Consider the following 20,762-nt stretch of genomic DNA (forward strand, 5'->3'; position numbering starts at 1 on the left):
ATGCCTATTTATAACAGTAGTCAACTCCGAGTGCTGTCTCTGTGTTAAAGGTAATACTAAGTATTTTATATGCGTTATTTTCATATAATTATAGAAACTCCAGGAGTTGTGGACAATTACCATCCCCATTTTACAGATGAGGAAACTAAGGCTCAGGGCATAGGACCAAATTCACATTGCTAGCTTAACAGAGCTGGGATTTGAACCTCGGGTCTTCTGACTCCTGGGCGCATGTATCTGGCTGTTCTGCCTCCTTTAAATTTTTTTTTTTCAACATTTATTTATTTTTGGGACAGAGAGAGACAGAGCATGAACGGGGGAGGGGCAGAGAGAGAGGGAGACACAGAATCGGAAACAGGCTCCAGGCTCTGAGCCATCACCCCAGAGCCCGACGCGGGGCTCGAACTCACGGACCGCAAGATCGTGACCTGGCTGAAGTCGGACACTTAACCGACTGCGCCACCCAGGCGCCCCATGTTCTGCCTGCTTTAGTGCCAAGCACTAGGTTAAGGGCTAGAGAGTCACATGTGTAAGAGAAAAAAATGCCCAGAGAAGTGAACCTCGAAATTTAGTAAGTGAAATGAGCTACGGAAATGCAGACAAAGAATTATTTAGCATTGTAAGGTGACTGCTTTTAAAGGAGAAAACCCTCATTTGGATACATAATTTCTGGTCCGTTTGGTTAAAGATCATATTATTTTCCTATTGAGATAGGAGCCACTCCTATATTGCTTTCACTGATTAAGATACAAAATGCACTCTCCTGGATTATTTCAATTTTAAAATCATACTCCATAAGGAATATACGTGAATCCTACTCTTTCTGTTTTCCTCCCCCCCACCCCCATAGTTGTATGCTAAGGTAAATGGTTTGGCTGGTGTTATTGTCTGCATTAATACCTTGGAAGCTTCTTGCTGGAAAGTGTAATGGTCAAGGATGTAACCCTCTTAACACCTTGTTCTATGCTGGATGTCTCCCTCTGCAATGGCTTATCAAGCACCCACGCATAAAATGTTAAGGCTGGGTTAGACTGTGAACAAGAACACAGGTTTCACTTATCATTCCCAGGTTGAGTAGATAAGGTACGTAAGGTCTCTTGACTACAGAGCCAAGGGCTACGTCTTACCCAAATGGCACCCAAGTGTTCTCCTCCTTGAGGTCTGAGAGCTGCTGTTAGCTGAGTTACTGCTCAGCAGTCCTGTTGACAGATGGTGTGCCTTGCTCATTAAATCAGAATCCTCCCCACTCCAAGGGCCCCAGGCATGTTGGGAGACAGACTTGATGGTGTTTTCTAATGCTGAATGGTCTACAGCTCAAGAGCGTGAAGATAAATATTCTACTTCATTGTGCATCCACTAACTTAAGCCTTACTGGGTCTATTCCCTTCACTTTGACAGGGCACATTTAGAAAAGTGAAATGAAGTGCTTTTAGGCACCCAGCTCCTCCATCCATCACTTTGTCTTGTACTTTACAAGCTTGGCCCTTTTCTCTGAGACTTGTCTTTGCCCAGTGCTTTGTATCAGTTACATACAATATCCTGAACCAAAAAGAGACCTTCCTAGTCCAAAGTTCAGGGCTTACCTTTGTCTTTGAGCCCGTGTTGTGCAAGTCTTGTTTCTTTGGAGAGCTTGTTGGAGGAAAAGAGAACAACCCATGTGAAGAGGAGCCCTGATATAAACCAGCGTGATTGCAACACAGGTAATAAGTCTGATTCTAGAACAACCAGGTTAGCAAGTTGTGCGTTTACCCTAAGAGCAATGGGAGGCTGCGAGGGGGTCACATGATCGCGTTTGAGTTTTAAGAAGACCTCTCTGGCTATAGGATAGAGAATTGACTGGCAGCAAAGATGGGTGAGGGAGACAGGTAATCTTGAGAGGGGCAGTCAGGAGACCCTGGTGGCAGTCTCAGAGATGGAGGTCAGCAGATCAAGGTGGTTGTGGATATGGAAAGCAGTGTAGAGAATCAGGAGCTGTTTAGGACATGGGCCAACAGAGCATAGTGAATTGCATATGGTGGGCATGAGGGAGAATGGCGGGTCAGAACAAGACCCAGGTTTCTGGCTTGTGAACTGGGTGGATGACAGTGTCATTCATGAAGCTAGGGCACAGTGGCAAAGGGGAACCATGATGCATAGCAGACACTCTGCATTGAGTTACAGAGAATAGCAAGACACCTTGAAGGGGAGAAGGTGATGTAGAGTTGGGGGAGGGGGAGAAAAGGAAATAACAACATGAGAAAGAGAAGACAGTGTCCCCTCTCAGAGAGTAGAGCAGGGCATAAGAACAAACAGATCTACTGTGACTACAATTTTAAACTAATATTGGCGACTCCACTGTTGCTAGCTGCTATTGATTGCTTAGGATATATCTAAACCTTAAATAGCCTTCACTTCTTACAAAAACCATGTTGATAGGCGTCATTCATCACCCCGATATAGCTGAACAGACTGAGGCGCAGAGATATTAGGTAATTTAGTTGGAGTGAGAAAGCTAGCAAATAGCCAAGCCATGATTTGAACCTAAGTTTGTTTGGCTCTAAAGAAGAAACTCATAACTTCTAGGGGAACACTGTTACCCCGAGGGACAAATAAACAGGTGCGGAGTTGGAATGATGTAAGTTAAGAAAAAAAGTACTGAGATAATGAAGAGTCGGATAGGAGGTCATTTTAAGAATATTTCTTGGAGGAGTTGGGGTCTGCTGGTTTTGAATGAGGCCATAGATGCCAAATCTCTGGGTGCAAGAACATTAATTTGAAGTAGGGAGCAAATAAATGAGATTAATAACATGTAGGGTGAAGAGGGCATTGGAGACAGCTTTTTCAAATATCATTCTGCTCTATAACTTTTGATTATGCTACTTTGCCCATGAGGTAAATACTCAGCTTGGTACACATGACTCTTAGGACATGCTGAGCTACGTTTATGGACTCACTTCCTGCCACCCCTCCATGCACCCTGTACTTAACAGCCATAAAAGGTCTTTCTTCACTCCCTTCCTCCTTCCTTCTGTGGTTCCTTCCTTCCTGTTTTTCCTTTATTCATTCTTTTTCACGCATTTCCTCAGGTATCATAAATGGACTACCCACTGTGTGCCAGGAACTATACTAAGTCTTGGGGGGGTCTTGGGGGTAGAAAGATGGACATCCTCAAGGGGATCGTGCGTGGCCGCAGTGCACAGACTTCATAACCCATTATTGTAGACTTTGAAATATGCTATTAACAAATGGTGAAAACAGAGACCAAAAGAGAGTGTGGCTTTGCCTGAAGGAGGTGATCTCTGAACCAGGGTTAAGAGCACATAGAAGTCTGTCAGATGCATAGAGGAGGGGGCTTTTCAGGCAGAGGAAATAACGTGCCTGAAAAAGCAGCAGGTATTTGGAGAATGGAAAACAGTGTTCCCAATTGTCGACTTGAGCCATTTCTGAGATGTGGCCATTATGTTTTTCCCCTTGTTCCCAACCTTTGTATTTCTCTCCCCAAATCCTGGGGCCTCTTCTTCCACTGTCTTCTGTTTCTGCTTCCTTTCACCTCTTTGCTGACTCGGAATTAAACTCTTCATTTCAGATCTCTGACAGTTTCTCCCCTGCTTTGCTAACCACTTTAAAAAATAGACATTTAAAAGCCTTCTGTGGGTCTCCCGCTATGTTATGGCTCTCGTGCTGTGTGAATCGACGCTCCCTGCCCGGAGGACGTGGGCCCCACCGCTGGGGCCCCGGAGGCTCTGAGGCTTGCAGTCAAGTCTCGCACCATGGGCTGTGCCCACTGACAGCTTGGTTTCCGCTTCCCAGGGTCAGTCACCTGCTGTGCACCTGCCTTCAGCAAAGGGCACAGCACCAGACTGCTGGCTCACCAACGGGGTGAGGCCCAGATAGGGCCGTGAGGCAGCCCCGTGCAGCATGGAACAGGTCCAGACCCACTCCCAGCTTTTCCTTACCTGCATTGTCATGTGATCCTCAGTGCAAGCTCATTCTGCCCGTGGTTCTCTATTCCTGAGCAGAGGTAGGGCTGATTTAGGCTGTTCCACCCCATCTTCATTGGGCTCTGCCCCAAGATACCCTTGCTGCTGTCTTGCTCCAGTCCTATGCCTCAGGTGACCCAGGAGATTTCACCTATGCCTGGCACCAAATCCTGTATGTGGCCTGGTCCTGACTTGGGGACCTTTTCCCTGTACTCAGGGCTTGAATTTCTATAGGCATTACACAGGGACCTTGGAATCCCTAGGCTTAGGGTCCAGTGCCCTCCTGAAATTTGGCTCTACTACCTGTGGCTAGGCTCTCTAGAGCGCCAAGGACTCAGGTTGCCAGAGCCCCAGAAAAAGATGCTGAATTCTGAATATCCACTGTGCCTCATTCCCTTGCTGTGTCCCATATAGAAGTCAGGAACCCAGATACCAGATATTGTTCTCCCTTCTAATTATTATGAATAATACAGCAGTTAATGCACGTGGAGCATCTACTGTGCCCATTACTGTGCTGAGCACTTGAGAAGAATTAGCTCCAGGAGAAAAGTGTTCCATGGTGCTGGGATTCCAGCTCAGCAGCCTTGCCCTAAACCCCATCTTCTTAAGCAGGATGCATTTCACTGTCTGCCTCAACTGGACCCTGACCTCTCGTTGTCATGCTTCGTGCCTCTCTAGCCAAACCAGCTTTCAATAGCAGCTTCCTCTGGGTCAGCTTTCTCCAAGGCTTTCATAGCTCTGTGGGCAAATCTTGCTCCAGTGTGAGCCCTTCCTCCGCAATTAGACAACGACCAATTAAGTAAGGCGCAAGGGAGTCCTGAAATGATTGTAAAGTGGACTTAGGGACACTGAAAGGGCAGCTAATATCAACTTGTGTACCAAGTAGCCAATGAGTATTTATTGTGCAATATCTCTGCTTTTGGTACTATCGCGGGATTGCATGGAAGAGGGGTCTCAGTTGTTAAGCCCATAGACTCCAGGACCAGACTGCTCAGACTTGAAAACTTACTTTACCACATTGATATCCACGTGACCTTGAGCAAGTTATTTATTCTCTCCATGCCTCAGTATTCTCATCTGCAAAATGGAGATAATCGTAGTACCTCTCTCTTAGGGTTCTTATAAAGATTAAATGAGTTAATTCATGTAGTGTTAAATAAATATTTGCTATATTGATGATGGTGATTACAGAGAATATGGCAATATGGTACCCGTTTAAATAAATATTTGCTATATTGATGATAATGATTATGGAGAAAATGGCAATATGGTACCTGTTTCAAGAAGCTTTTTGGTCTGTTAGGGCAGACTTCAAATCACATGAAACAAAATGAGACAATGTATAATTAAATATTAGCTTGGAAAATGGATATGAGATGTCTAATGAAGTTCTCAATAATTATTGGGGAAAATTGGGAAAGGCATTATGGAGGAGGAACTTGACTGTGGCTTTCAGCCTGAGTAGGCTGAAGAGAGGCCAAGGGGAAAGTGATGGTCTAGTCTTACTGACATGAGGGCTGCTTCCTTGCATAGAGCACTGATGGTCCGATGTGGGAATCAGCCCTGGGACAGATCCAGGGTACGATACCCATGAAGGCCATGGTCAGATTCAGCATGGAGGGCATTCAGTCATGTGGGAATGTACAGGAAGAAATGTTATGAGATTGAATAGTACGTCTTTCATTTAAAATATTAAGTTTCTACTGTGTTCGAGGTACTGTGTTTTTGAAACATTGGTGAAGACAGAGGTGACTCAGCCATGCATCTTTCGTTCCAGAAGCTAATAGTCGAAAAGATAAGATAAATACTATTGACAAATAACTAACACGAGGCAGAAAGCAGCGCCTGACATAGGGAGGTGGAGATAGAGAGCCTTAGCGGGGAGTGATTGTTTGCTGTGGAGCCTGGTGGCTCACAGTCTCAGAACCCACATTGGAACTACCTAGCCCAGGTCCAGGTTTCTACACTATGGGATGTATGTTGTGACCCTGAATGGTAGGTACATTTGACCGTATCCTCATCTGTGAACTGTGGATCAGAAGGCACCTACATAACGGAACTATCTCGCGGACCGACTGACATAGTGCGTGCAAACTGTGTGCCAATAAATGATAGTTGCTGCTAATTCCAGTGGACTGTGTCATTAGGGTCACATCCCAGGGGAATATAAAGCCACAGGATGTCTGATACCAGAGACCTAAGGTCAGCGGAAGATGGAATAAAAGAGCAAAGTAACATAATGGAGGAATTCACACTAGTGTAACAGAAGAGAAAGAATTGTTGCTGGGCTCAACCCCTTCCACTGCTTCAGGATTTACCCGTTGAATGTTTGTATGTAACTCCCAGAGGGCTAGAGAGCCCTCTTCTCCTTCCCCACCTGCTTCCTCCCTGAACAGCATAGTGACGCCCCCTAATGGGAGTGGAGCTAGTTGGTGAGGGTGTAAATGGAGATTCCATTATTGGAGAGCAAGTCTGCAGTGTCCGTTAAAATTTAAATGAAGAAAAAAAGGTGAATATCCCCGAAGCCACGGGTCCACCTCTCCACGAACACCCTGGAGCAGAATGCACACACAGGCAGTGGGAGCCATATACCAAGTATTCAGTGTTGCACAGTTTGAACATAAAGACCTTGCTGTGTGGCGGGATCCCCAGACACAGGTGAAGAAACAAAGTTGCTGGACAGTAGGTACAGTGCACTATTCATATAAAAACCAGTGTGTATGTCTGTAAACATGTATTAACAGGTCTACAAAGGCTACACGGTGAAATTATGATGGCAGAGGGGAGGAGAGAAGAGAAACCTGAGCCTCATAAGTGCTGTCAGAATTACTGGGAGACGTAGTCCCATTTTATTGTATAATTACAAACAGACAGCACGTAAGTAATATAAGGAAGCTTCAGTTGTCTACCCACATTTGCCACATCTTCACCTCACTCCTGTGTCCCTTTCAAAATGGTGGATGTCAGGTTCTTTGGCAAATGCAATGTAAAAAAAAGCGTGGTTTCATTTATTCTCATGCACTATCCCCTTTAAAGCTAGTAAAAAAAAAAAGTGTGTTGCCATTTTTTAAAAATTTTGCAAACAGTTGCAAAATTAAATTTGGCTCCTAAGTTTCATGGGGAATGATTTAATGTTCTCCCACACGTCGTTGGCATGCACATATGTCCTAAATAAAAATGAGCTACACAGAAGTATAAATAACGTTTATGTGAGATGGACAGTCCCGCTTAGCTTGTTTTCCCAGATGAGCATGAAAATGCCCATTTAAAATTTACATTTAGACAGGAAAATTACCATTATCTCAATAGTATGAGGAAAAATAATAATTCTAGAGGTTGATGCCTTCAAATGCACAGCAGCCAACACATGACTTTTGCAACCATGCAGGTACGTTAACTAAACGTTCAGATGCAGAACTGAGCCGTCAGTCAGACATTTGTTCGTTTTCAAATATCTAGATGACTGATGCATTTCTTTTTTATTCATGTATTGGCTGCTAGAGAGAGTAAATAGAGACCACATTACTTCAAAATTAATAATTATAACAGCATATACTTGGTGTGTTTTCAAAACTGCATTCCTGTTTCTACCTACCAGAACCTCACAGAAACCCTGCTCGTTTATTTAGAGCAAATATTATTGACACCATTGTATAAACTGACACTGAGTTTCAGAGAGATTTAATAGGTTTGTCCAGGTTAGCACAGGCAGTATCATAGCCACGCTTTTGCTCACAGCACTTATCCCTAACACGCGTAACATTGTATGTTTGTCTTTTTTGTTTTGATCTGACGCCCCCACTAGAATGAAAATTTTATGAGGGCAGCGGCTTTGCCTGTTCTCTTCCTTGCCTGGAATAGTGCTGGGCACAAAGATAGAAAGTACTCTATAAATACCTATTGAGTGAACGGATGAATGAATGAATGGGACCTGAGACTGAGCCAGCACCGAGTTCAGCATTCGTTACACCACAACATTTACCCCCAAACGTTTTAGTGATGATTATAAAGATGGGGAGGCATCTCCAATAAGGAACATCAAGGAGGATCTGGTTATAGACTCTCTTCTGGGACAGACATGGTATATATCAAAGAAGAAAAAAATCAGGGGTGACGTTGGGGGAGTTGGTCAAAGAGTACTTATCATGGTGAGGAGGTAGCAAGGTGCAAGGAAGAGGGCCACCAATTCTGACTCTGGACACCTTCCTGGAGGAAGTGACAACTCAGCTGAAAGATTGAGTTGGAATTCTCCCAGTAAAGGGGAAGAGAAAGCAGGGAGTCTGCATGTGCAGGGGCTTACGGGAGAGATAGCCAGTGATGTGTATGTGCAAACTGAAGGTTGTTCAGTGTAGAAAGGGAATAGTGTGAGAGAGCGTGTGAAGTACAGGAAGATATAAGACTGAAGATGTAAGTAAGAGCCAGATCACAGAGGGCCTTAGCAGGCCATGTGGAATGAAAGCTCAGACTTTATCCCAAGAGCTGTGGAGAGCTACTTGAATGATACGGTGTTGTAGGTACAGAGCAGAGCAGGCCTCACCCAGAAAGTTTCTTAAGTCTTGCTTATGTAGGCTCTAGAAGGATGAATAGGAGTTTGCCAGGTGAGCAGGATAGGATAGATGTGAGGGATCCTGCAAGGTCGGCATGACTGGGGCACTGTGTGAGTCATGGGGAGTGATGGAAAAGGAGTTGGGAAGTCAGTCCAAATTATGAGAATCTTGTGAATCATGCTAAAGAATTACTATTTGATTCCATAGGCAGAGAAAGATACAGTGTTCTCCAGTATCTTCTGGACCTTTCTGTATGACTTGTTATGCCACTTCTTACATTAGGCTCTAATTGACTGCATGCTATATATAAGGCTGAAGTTCTTGGTGACATAGGAGAATCCTGTACTCATTTGAAGGTAGTGGTAAAAGGCTTGCCTTGGGGAAAGAAAGCCTTGTTCTGAATCCTGGATATATCACTTACTGAGATCTGGGGCCAATGCACTTAACTTCTGTGACTCTCAGTTTTGCCAACGAGAAAATGGGACCAATTTCCAATTGCTCTGCCAGCTTCGTGGGATTGTTGTGAGGGCCAGCAAAAAAAAAAAAAAAAAAAAAACGTGTAAAAAACTGTCTAAGCTGGACTGAACTGTGTGTGTGGTAGGGGGTGGGGTGAAATAGAGGAGGATAAGTACAGATTAGAGGAGGCAAGCTCAGCTGTTGGAGAGCCAGGAAGTACAGGAAGGAGCCACACAGTTAAAAGGAAGAAATTAAGAGGGTGTGACAGGGTGGGAAAATAGCCCAAACAAGAGACTGGAGAGTCCATGGGAAACAAATGAAAGGGGAAGAGTCTATGGGATAGGTCATTGGTTTGTTAGTCATTAGGTGTGAATAAATAGATATGTTCCATACTGTCTTTTGATGATTGTTGTTGATAAGATGCCTTTTTTAATTTTTTTTTCAACGTTTTTTATTTATTTTTGGGACAGAGAGAGACAGAGCATGAACGGGGGAGGGGCAGAGAGAGAGGGAGACACAGAATCGGAAACAGGCTCCAGGCTCTGAGCCATCAGCCCAGAGCCCGACGCGGGGCTCGAACCCACGGACCGTGAGATCGTGACCTGGCTGAAGTCGGACGCTTAACCGACTGCGCCACCCAGGCGCCCCATGATGCCTTTTTTTAAATGTTTATTTTATTTTTGAGAGAGAGCACAAGCGAGCAGGGGAGGGGAGGGGCAGAGAGAGAGGGAGAGAGAGAATCCCAAGCAGGCTCCACTCTGGCAGCACAGAGCTCCACGCAGGGATTGAACTCAAGAACTGTGAGATCATGACCTGACTGGAAATGAGGAGTCCGCTGCTTAACCGACTGAGCCACCCAGGTGCCCCTCCAAGAAGCCTTTTTTAAAAAAGGGGCCCAAGGCTATGCTTCCATGGAAGGCCCGTGAAGGCAGACTTCTCCAATCCTGATGCCTCTTGAAGTGCATTCATCTGTTAAAACGGCAGTGAAATAAAAACTCAACTCATTCATTCATTTATTCAGTAAATACTGGGACACAGGGATGGACTCAGGGAGCTTACAGTCTAGCAGGTAATCTTGAAAAGTATCTGGAAATGTCATATTCTTAAGGAAAGATATCAAGCTTCAGTCAATGGCCTTTAGCCCCTCGCCCTGCTTACCATATATTCACGAGCCTTCTGTTCATGAATTCTTGCTCAGAAGTTTATTATTCTAGTAGGAATCTTCCCCCACCACTGATTTGTTTTCAGTACAACAGTGGTTCTTCCTTGGGAGCCCTCAGGCCTCAAGAAGACCAGGAATTTGGTAATGAGATCTGGATCCTTTTTCAACTTTTAAATGGAAACACCACATGAGTTTTAAACAAATGGTCTGTAATCCTATTACTAGAACACCAAACTGTTTTTCTTTGCACATGTTTGTTATCTTTTTATAAACCTAAGGGAAAATGTAGCATACATACTAGTTTTTATGTCACTCCTTTTAATTAATAGTTCATCGTAACCGTTTTTGAGAATTCCCCAAATTTTGAAATATCTGAGAAAAAGCTTGACATCCTTGGTGAAGCCACACAGGCTGACCTGAAGGTCAGGTATTTCTGTCTTTGGTCAGCCTGGCAGTCACAGACTGTCTGTCACCCGTCAGAAGATGAGGCTGACAGCTGTAGATGTGTTGGCCTATTAAAATGGTGGACAGGGGCGCCTGGGTGGCGCAGTCGGTTAAGTGTCCGACTTCAGCCAGGTCACGATCTCACGGTCCGTGAGTTTGAGCCCCGCGTCAGGCTCTGGGCTGATGGCTCAGAGCCTGGAGCCTGTTTCCGATTCTGTGTCTCCCTCTCTCTCTGCCCCTCCACCGTTCATGCTCTGTCTCTCTCTGTCCCAAAAATAAATAAACGTTGAAAAAAAAAAATTTAAAATGGTGGACAGAGGTATTGATAATGTATTAATAAATATCCAGGAAAATAAACCATTTTTTAAAACTCCAGACTTGGCTGGGGAGGGGGGGGAGAAATAATGTTTTTAGTGGTGCAAAGACCAAATTACTGATGAAAAAGGACTTTGCAGAGGTGCCTGGGTGGCTCAGTCTGTTAAGCAATCCGACTCTTGGTTTCGGCTCAGGTCATGATCTCATAGTTCTTGCATTTGAGCCCCAAGTCAGGCTCTGCGCTGACAGTGCTGGGCTTGCCTAGAATTCTCACTGTCTTTCTTTGTCCCTCCCCCACTTGTGTTGTCTCTGTCTGTCTCAAAACAAATAAACTTTTTTAAAAAATTCAAAAAATAAAAAGGGCTTTGCCAAACAAGACCCATCATGTAACAGAAATGGGTAAATTAATGTTAAATTGGGGGGGGTTTCCAATAATAATTTCTCTTGAATCTAATCCATGGCATTTGAACCCAAGGGGAGTGGTTAACCTGTTTAATAATGCTTAAGTAGGAACTGGGCTCTGTGCTACTGTACTAATTCTGGGTAGCCGTGTTCCAGAAGGCTGTATCAGAAGTCAGTACCCTTGCTTTTCCTAGTGATATGAGGATTCTCAGTCATTTGGAGAAGGACAGAGATGAGGGTAAGCTAAGTGAGGCACTTGCCTGGGGTGCAAATCGAAGGGAGGGGGTACCAAAACCACAGAAATCAAGACAAGTTCTACCTTAATGAAGTATTTTTAAGAAATCAAAATTGGCACAGGAAGGAAAAAAAACCCACTATGGATGAAATAATCCAAATTTTTAATAAAGATAGGATCAGCATTACTGATTTTTCCTTTTGTCTTAGGCTGTGAAAATGGTTCATCATGGCACTATTGAATTTTCTTCTTATTTAAAATTTGGATATTATGTTCCCAATGGAGTTTTTGCATTAACTTTGATTTTTAAAAATATTGCATTGAAATATTATTCAGCTCAGTGGCTGAGTTCTACCTCACCTGCCTCACTCCATCACCGTAGTTAGTCCCCAGCATCTGTGAAGTTCTTCATACAGATCTGACTTGGAAGTGCGTTGTCTGGTGTTTTAACTTTTTCTTACTCTTCTCCCTGTCCAAGCCATCTTAACACCTACTTGGGTAGTTCCGACTGAAGTTGCAAAAAGTGCTATTTGCTATGGAATAAAAGGCAGTAGGAAGCATATTTGTGGAAGAGATTTCAGCCTGCAGATCCCAGTGCTGGCATAGTAATTGTTACATCCTCAGACATGCACTAGAGGTCAGGGAGGAGTGAGAAGGTCAAGGCTCTCAGTGACCAGCTTTTTGCCTACAGGCTCCTGGAGGCCTTTGGATGAGAGGGCAGCACAGGTGTGTAGTAGGGGCAAGAGTATTGCCAGGGAAACGCAACTTGGACTCTGAATTCTGAGCTGCCAGTTGTGGTAGACCTGGTGCCATAACAGTGGCTAGAAATTAATACCCAACATTTTATTTTGCCTGTACATACAGTGTGCGTGTGTGTGTGTGTGTGTGTGTGTGTGTAACATAGCCAAGAATGCCCTCAATTTTTTCCCTTGATGTGATTCCTGGAGGATGCCACCAAGAAGCTACAATTGTTCCTTCTCCATGAAGGTCTCTTTCTAAAGAGAATTGTGCAATGGGTTCATAGCTTCGCATACCTAAGCTCTGCAGAGTGATTTAGATAAGAGTTACTCAGCATTTTTGTTGTGTACACACACTGTGGGTCGGGCTTTAGTTTATGTTCGAATCAGCAGTATATTCTAGAGGCAGTGTCCCCTGTCACTTGTGTCTTCTCCCCATGTTAATGCCAGTGAGTAGATTTGCCGATTATAGCAGAATTGAGAGGAGCTCTGAATGTCTACCTTGTCTTCTCATGTTGTCAAACCAGCTGAACAAGAGGTAATGTGGAGAAGGTGAATCCTTTGAGAGTGCCTGGAAGAAACTCATTATGGCCTTTGCCATAATGTCTGAAGAACAGTTGATGACCCAGCCTTTTGAGGATACTTGCCATAAGGAAACACTAACAGAACTTGAGTGGATTAGATGCCAAACCACAAATGCAAAATGTTGAAACCAGTCAGATTCTTGGAGCCATAGCTGGTGATGGGGGAAGGTCTCAACAGGACAGTGGAAGATATCCAGGTAGACATGCAGTCATCACTCGAGTGGTCCTGCCATAGAAAAGATCCCGAGAGCGAGAAGAACATAGCATTGGAGGGACCCAGCAGCAGGAGGGGGCCTGGATGTAAGACTGCATCCAGGTCTAAGAATGACTGACACGGGTCAACACAAAGGGAACCCAGCAGAGAAAATGGGGTACGTTGAACTCAGGATAGGAGGAATAAGAAAGTTAGAATCAAGTTACTAAAATTAAGTCCTCTGGGTGGAACCAGGGTTGGAGAAAGATACACACAGGGCCAGAAAGAGGGCTACCAAATAAACTCAGACTTGATTGTCCCCCTTTGTAGGGCCCGTGTTCATTCCAGAGAAGGAGGGAAGACTGCCCCTCTGGCTGGAAGGTTAAGTAACAAAGACAATGACAAGGGTATGGCAGATTATACTTATTAGGCTGTCTGTACCAGGGATGGTTTTAAAAGGCCCACATGTACAAATTCACTTGACCCTAGTGACACACTGTGAATTCAGTAGTATCATCCTCCCCATTGGGGTAAGCACCTTGCTCAAGATTAAAGTGGCAGACCTGGGGCTTGAACTAAGACGCTTTGCTTTTGTAGCCACATTCTTCACCACTGTGCTATAGAGTTTATGTAAGCATGTCATCTAAACACTCAAATTACAACTTCAGTGGTTCAAAAGAAATGGAGATCTGAGTATGTGGTTAAACTGGAATTTGGTGACAGGTCTGGGAATAAACACCTTTCCCAAACTGGGAAATAAGTATACCTACAGTGAATTGGTAAATGCAGTAGAGAAGCTTCATCCATCAGCCTTGCTCACAGGTTTCAGCTTGGTCTTTCTAGAACATTCTAGAATTCAGCCACCCATGCTCATTCATGCTGACTCTGGGGAGGTGCTCCCCTGAGTTCTACATTCCTTCAGCTTTTGGGTCTTTTGACACTGTTCAGGGCTTGGTCTTTCTAGAACGTTCTAGAATTCAGCCACACATGCTCATTCATGCTGACTCTGGGGAGGCGCTCCCCTGAGTTCTGCTGTGTTCCTTCAGCATTTGGGTCTTCTAACACTGTTCAGGACCCCATCGCATCTTCCCTCACCTAAAGCCCCTCTGTATAATGCATCTTGATTTCTATCTACACCACTTGGTCCAACCTATGCCAAAAACATTCCAATGGAAGTTAGAAAACAGTGTTCAGTGGCTCCTTCACACACGTTGTTAGCTGGGGAAGCTAGTTAATTAATGTTCATTTTAAACTAAAACACCTTAAATTACTCACTTGAAATGTAAATACGTATTTAACTTTGGCATTTCATCTTCTTTGAGTAGGAGGAAGTAGGAGGGCCATTCTCTCCTGTTTTGGATTTCAAATTCACATGTCATGTGGATCTTATTCTCTTCTAAAGTTTCTATAATGTTCACTATCTAAAGAAAGCGTTTAGCAACTAATTCCTTATTACGTGGCAATATATTTTCTGTTGTTGTACTGTCATTGAACTCATTAATTGCTATTTAGCTTTTCATGGGCTTGTCTTGTCTTCCCAAAGGAAGTACTAACTCCCTAGGACAGGAGTTAAAACTCATGGGTTTTTCCTGTGGTCCCCAGGGCAGTACCTGGGTATCAGTGTAATTTTTTTACTTCCCAACACTGATCTTTTTATTATTGAAAACTTCCAGAAGGAGAGGTAGAAAGAAAATGAGAGAAAGAGAGAGAGAGAAAGGTGTCACAGAAAAGCAGGAGAGAAAAAGAGAGGAAGGAGTCATCTACTCGTCCATCTGTGTTTTTCAAGGAGATGGGTTATTCACAACTGGTACTAAGTTTACCTCCTCCTTTGCATTCCTGCTTTACAGAGGCGGGGCCCTCTGTGCATTTTGAGCAGCTAATCTGTACATGCTAATAAACTCTCTTAGGAATTGGGGGTTGGTGTTTTAAGCCATAGTCCCTTGATTATACAATATCTTTAGAGCCCCTGACTGATTTTAAAGGTGAGAAGAGAGGCTATTAGTTGGGAAAGCAAACTGTTATTTTATCAGTTGTCAGACTGATGATTGAATATTTTAGTAGCAGACAGAGGAAGGAGGTTTCAAATCTCTGCATGAGCTTTGGACTGGATGTCTCTTATGGAAATAAACTGAAGAAAGGGAAAAAAATTATTTCCTCTCTGAATGGCTGTTATGGAATACCTAGAGGGTGATCCATTTGCATTCATAGTAAGTTGTGTCTGAAAGAAATTCCAAATTTCTGCACGAGAAAAGGAAGCAAGGTGTCTAGGTGGTCTTTTGGGCAGAAGAGCCAATGACATATCTGGGGAGAAGGAGGAGGTTTGATCTTGCTGTTTATAATAACAGTGGCCACCAGTTATTGATTCTCATTAATATATGCTAGACACTGTTCTAGGTGTCTTGAAAGTTTTAATTCATTCTTTATATCAACCTTATGTGGTAGGTAGTGTTCGTTTCCTCATGATGAGACTGAGGAACTTGCTTAAGGTAACACAATGAATAAGTAAGTGATAGAGTTTAATCCCAAGAAGTCTGACGGTAGAGCAAGGATTCAGCAAACATTTTCTGGAAAGGGCCAAATAGTGAATATATTTTTGGCGTTGTGGGCCAAGATGGCCTCACCTCCTTAGCTTTTCTGTTGTAGAGTAAAAACAGTCTAGAGAATATGTAAATGAATGGGCATCACTGTGTTCCAATAAAACTTGATTTACAAAAACAGACAAAGGGCCAGATTTGGCCAATAGTTTGCCAACCCCTACTCTAGAGCTCAACTGTTTGCCCTTCCAGAGTCTGCCTACCCCCTGCCCCCACCAGACCATTTTTTCCATTACTGTGAATTCACATGTATATGTAATTGAGGGATTGATTATTTTGTGGATTATCTGTGCCAAAAAGTGGGTGTTGTTTTTTTTCCTTTTTCTTCCTTTCTCAAATACCCTGTGGTCCTGAAAGAACTACAATGAAGTCTGGTGAATCAGAGCAGTAGGTCTAGTTGTTTCCCAAACTCAACACCTGGTTGTTGGGCATTCATTTCCTTGAGGTCATGATGGTGATGATTGTCTCTAGAATCCCCATTCCCTTTCCATATGATACCCAGAGGCTACTCAGCATTAAGGCTCGTCTAGCACGTACTGAGAATTATTTTCTGAATTCAGTTTGATCCCTACCAATAGAGAGAGTATCAGATGAAAGTGTACGAAAAGAGCTGGTCACTCAACCTGGATGGGCTCCTTTTAATTTGTCCCTAATCACTGGAACAGAAGCAAAATCTCTGCCAGGGACTGATTGATTCAGTAGGAAATGTGGGGTTAGAGGATTTGCTGAGTACCGAACATAAGGTTGATGGTAAAAGTATTAATATAATACTAATAACTGACCTTTATAGAGCACTTCATGATTTACAAAATGCTTTCCCCCCCCTCCTATCAGTGACCAGCCCATCTCTGCCCTCCTCTCCCCTCCACTCCCTGGGTGTTTGGGGATTTGTTTTAATGGTGTTTTAGAGTGTACGGCTGCTGATACAATCTAATCTGAGCAGGTACTGGGACCTGAGCACATTACTTATTCATGCATTTGCTGATGGGGATGGAAATCCAGGCATGACATCAGTAGATCCAGAAGGCACTGCCTTTACATCTTCTATCTCTTTAAATCTGGGTCCTTGCATGTCAAGGAGACGAGAAAGTGCATCATTTAAAAACGCATCTGTCACTTACGTGCTTGGAAACATGTCACAGTGAGTGGTGAAACATTATTAATTCCTTTTGCCTTCGAAGAATAATTCATGCACTTACAAGTATAATCTGCATCACAATGAAATATTTGGATGTAAGCATAGGTGTAATTAACGCCAGAAAAAAAATCTCTGAAACAAGTATAAAGCAAGGAAATTCACGGTTAAGTTAGCTTTAGCCGTAATCAGTGTGCCAAGGAACTTAGGGACCTGCTACAATCTTGCGTAGTCTTGGTAATTATGAGGGCCAGCGAGGGGGAAGACGCGTGAGAGCTGTCTCCAAAGCTCGTGGACCCATGGATGAGGCTTGAGCAACTCGTGCTGGTTTGGCATGCTCTCCATGGTTTGGAGCCTTTCATTTAATTCATTGCAATAACCGTTTATTGAATCCCTGTCATATCAAAAGCACAGATCTAGACATGGGATGATATAAATTGATAATAATAGTGTAGTGGGTGCTGTTGATGCCCTGCCCAGATTTCTCTTACACAGTTGCTGTGAATATTGGCTGCTGTCAGCCCACAGGTGCCCTCTTCTCCAGAGAATTATCCTCAGCCAAAGGGGAACTGCCTGGCCCTGGAGAAGAGGATCTGACTTCCTCTGCCCTCAAGGGGACAGCCCATAGCCGATGACTGATGGATGTGGATGGGGGGAGGGTACAAAGCACTGGATCCAAGTTGATTTGGATTGGATCCATGTTGGATCCAAGACTTTGGTGCAATTTATCCTCCAGAGCTCCCCCTGAGATCAGGCTGGAGCTAGATTTCGGCAAAGCTTCTCTTCCTGCTCTATCTTGCTTTCCCTTCTTCCTGAGATCTCTCCTTCAATGAAGCCATATCCTTAAGCCATATCCTCATCTCAGATTTTTCCTCCAGGGAGCCTAACTCAAGGCACAGAGCATTGCCTCAGTTACTAGGGACAAGGCATTGCCTAGGCAATTCACAAGTATTAGCTCATTTGATCTTTAAAACTACCATTTTGCTGTTGGAATTGAGGCTCAAAGAGGTTAATTAAGGGCTCCAGTTTCCACAGGTAGGAGAAGCAGCTTCCTGGGACAGGTCTTTCAGACTCTATAGACCTCGCTGAATCTGACTGCCTGAGTAGGGTAAGAGACGTGGTCATGCATGTTTTCTACCCACAGGAGCCTGAGTTCAATAGACAGAGAAAGAAAATGCAAAAATATTATCAGAGAGATGCAAGAAAGGTTAGGGGGAGAGGAAAGCTCATATCCAGATGAAAAGCGTGACTGTGGAGATTTTGTCACATGCTTGCACAGAGATCATGCTGATGTCTGAATTTTTCCAACTGGACTCACACTGGTGTCTAGTCTGGTATATTTTAAGCTTTGTACTTGCAGAATAGTCATGCGGATGAGATTGAGAAGGTATGAACACACATAGTTATGTCGTATGAACTCCTGCATCAGCCTGTTGCAGATAAAACTTTGTGAGCATGACATCAAAGGAGACATGGGGCATGTTATCTCCTGATTCCAGAGATGACAGGAAGAGGGGGTTAGGTTTTTTAAATACATTGGCAGAGGACCCCTCTTTGATGCTCATGTCTCTGACATTGGCCACCTAAAAGTCATGAAACATACCTTCCGTGGTCCTATTCCCACGTTTTAGACCACTAGCCTGGTATGGTGATAGTAGAGATGCAGAGAATGAGGAGATTTGGGACGTATTTTGAGCTAGAGCTGATAGATTTTTTTAAAGACTTGCTTGTGGGATTGGACGTGACCTGCACAAAGCTTCCTCTCCATTGTTTTCCAACCCCTGGGAACTAATAGCTGCCATATTGTCCACAAGCCGCATGGGAAACAGAATTTAATCTGCATTCATCTGCATAGCTTGTTCCCCAACCAGGCAGTGAACTTGGAAGGGAAGCCGTGTTTCCCACTCAGTCCCTTTTAGGTGCTCAGTCAACGTTCAAGGTGATCTTCACATTGAAGAGAACTCTTGATTTGGAGACATCAGTGCACAGTCAAACTCAAAGACTTCCTGTCCCAGCTCTGTGACTCTGGTTTTCCCCTGGGAATCAATGGTTTGCTTCTCCTTTGCTCTCCTTGGAAAAGGAGATGCATACATGCATACATACATGCATATAATCCTAACATCTTTGGAATGACTTGCGTATTTTCCTAAACAAATCTATTAGAGCATGATTTTGAATATCTAAAGATTGTGCTTATCGTTTGTGCGATTTGGCTTTATAGGCAAGGTGCATATGCTTTCCAGTTTCATCTACGAAATGGGCGTAATAATGCTCCTGCCTGCCCCTTCCAGGGTTGTTTTAAGAAGCAAGTCGAAGTATGCATTTGAAAGTGCCCAGTCAGATAAATGGCTAATTAGATGCAAGGGAATTATGATTTTTGTTTTTAGTTCTTGAAGCTTGGTGCATTTTATCTAGGCCAGATCACTGCTAGGTCGATCGATTTCATGCTGATTTAGGTGGCATTTTCTGTTTTGCCCATGATAGAAAAAGACCTTCTTCCAGCATTGCTTCACTCTGACTTTCTTAAATGCTCTCAGTGTTTGTTTCAAGGATGGAGCATCACATCATGCTCACTTTGCCTGAGCAGCTGTCTCCTCTGAACGGTGACCAGGGGCTGAGGAGTCCAGCACAAAGTGAGGGAAGCAAAAGCTTGCCTGCCGACCACATTACAGGTCTGCTTGGTAGAGGGAGGTAGTCCAGTTTGTTTTTTCCCAAGTGTCTCCAAATACTCAGAGGTGGCTCTTCTTCCTTGGACTTGAAAGGGCCTCTTCATGTCATATTTTCAATTTATGAAAACCTGTGCCTACAATCTAGTGTCTGAATTTTTTCCCTCCCCTATCTTCTATACAATAAAAATGTTAGGGTTTATTCAGACTGTTCATGAGATACAGTCATTTCAGTGACAGGTGTAAGTGTTTCTGTAAGGGATAAACCCTGTATTTTCCGGGGAATATTCATAGGAAAAAAAACCCCACAAATACAAAAACACAAAGGGATTTAACTGGAATTATCCTCTGGAAATTTCTCCCAGTCATTTATATGTGCTTAAGATTAGTATGACTTGTTAATAACATGGCAGAATTCAAAGGAACCCTAGAGATTTAATCCCCTCTTTTTTTTTTTTTTCACTTTACACCAAGAGTAAACATTAGAATAAGGACTAGACCTCAGGGTACATGTGTGCCATCTATACCACAGCAGTTGGAGAGACTCAAAAGGAACCTTGGGCTTGTCTTACCTCAACCTGCTCCTTTCACAGATGAGAAGACTGATTTCTATGAACTCAGGTCTCCTGGCTCCTGGCCATGTTTCTTCATTAATCACCAAACATATGATATAAGATCATCTCCTTTCAGGAAGCAGAATATTCAAAAATAAGGCAGACAGTTTGGGGTTTAGTGTAGCTGGGTCTCTCGACTATACTCATAACTGACCCATAGAAAGTATTTTGGAGTTTAAAAGCCCATTGCTTTCTAAAAATAGCTGTCGCTTTTGTAGGACCTGGTCACAACCAGGTGTGTGCTCCATCTTATGGCCAGTAGAGGGCGATCAAGTTAATACAATCTGTCTGAGCTGTTGAGCTTTCAATTAATGTACAGATATGAATAAATAAAACAACTAAGTTAGCCTAAATGTTTTAAAACAAACCCTTCAATCAATATCCACTAAATGGGGGAAATGCATTCTGCTTTATACACTGTAGTCATTCACCGAGGAGTATTACAGAGTCATAGCATAGACCGTAACAGTTCATTAATCGAGCCCCTGAAATCCAGGTGGCTTGTCCTCCATCACTCTCAGGGCCGTGGTGGCCGTCAGGTGAAAGACACAGGCATGGAACTTGCCATGTGTTTTTGTAACAGCTGTAGAGTTTTCATATTAACAACAACACAAAGCTATACTCCGCCACAGTGAAAGGACCTCTTATCAAATGTGATGGGGAGTAGCTCTTAATTCATTCTTCATCCCTCCCTCTCCCTCCCTATTCAATTTTCAAGG

The 20,762-nt window shown here is 43.5% G+C and overlaps 1 protein-coding gene across 1 annotated transcript in view; it reads left to right on the forward strand.

Annotated features, from left to right (window-relative positions):
- The first annotated feature begins 12,999 nt into the window (after positions 1 to 12,999).
- CA10 (carbonic anhydrase 10) overlaps positions 13,000 to 20,762 on the forward strand; it is a 453,082-nt gene continuing 445,319 nt past the window's right edge. Inside the window, exon 1 of the mRNA XM_047080971.1 lies at positions 13,000 to 13,141. Within this exon, the coding sequence (XP_046936927.1) occupies positions 13,000 to 13,141 (142 nt within the window). The remainder of the gene's footprint in view (positions 13,142 to 20,762) is intronic.

This window comes from Lynx rufus, unplaced genomic scaffold, assembly GCF_022079265.1.
Source record: "Lynx rufus isolate CCGP_SWC_20201006 ecotype Redwood Valley unplaced genomic scaffold, mLynRuf1.p SCAF_18, whole genome shotgun sequence".
Classification (NCBI taxonomy): domain Eukaryota; kingdom Metazoa; phylum Chordata; class Mammalia; order Carnivora; family Felidae; genus Lynx; species Lynx rufus.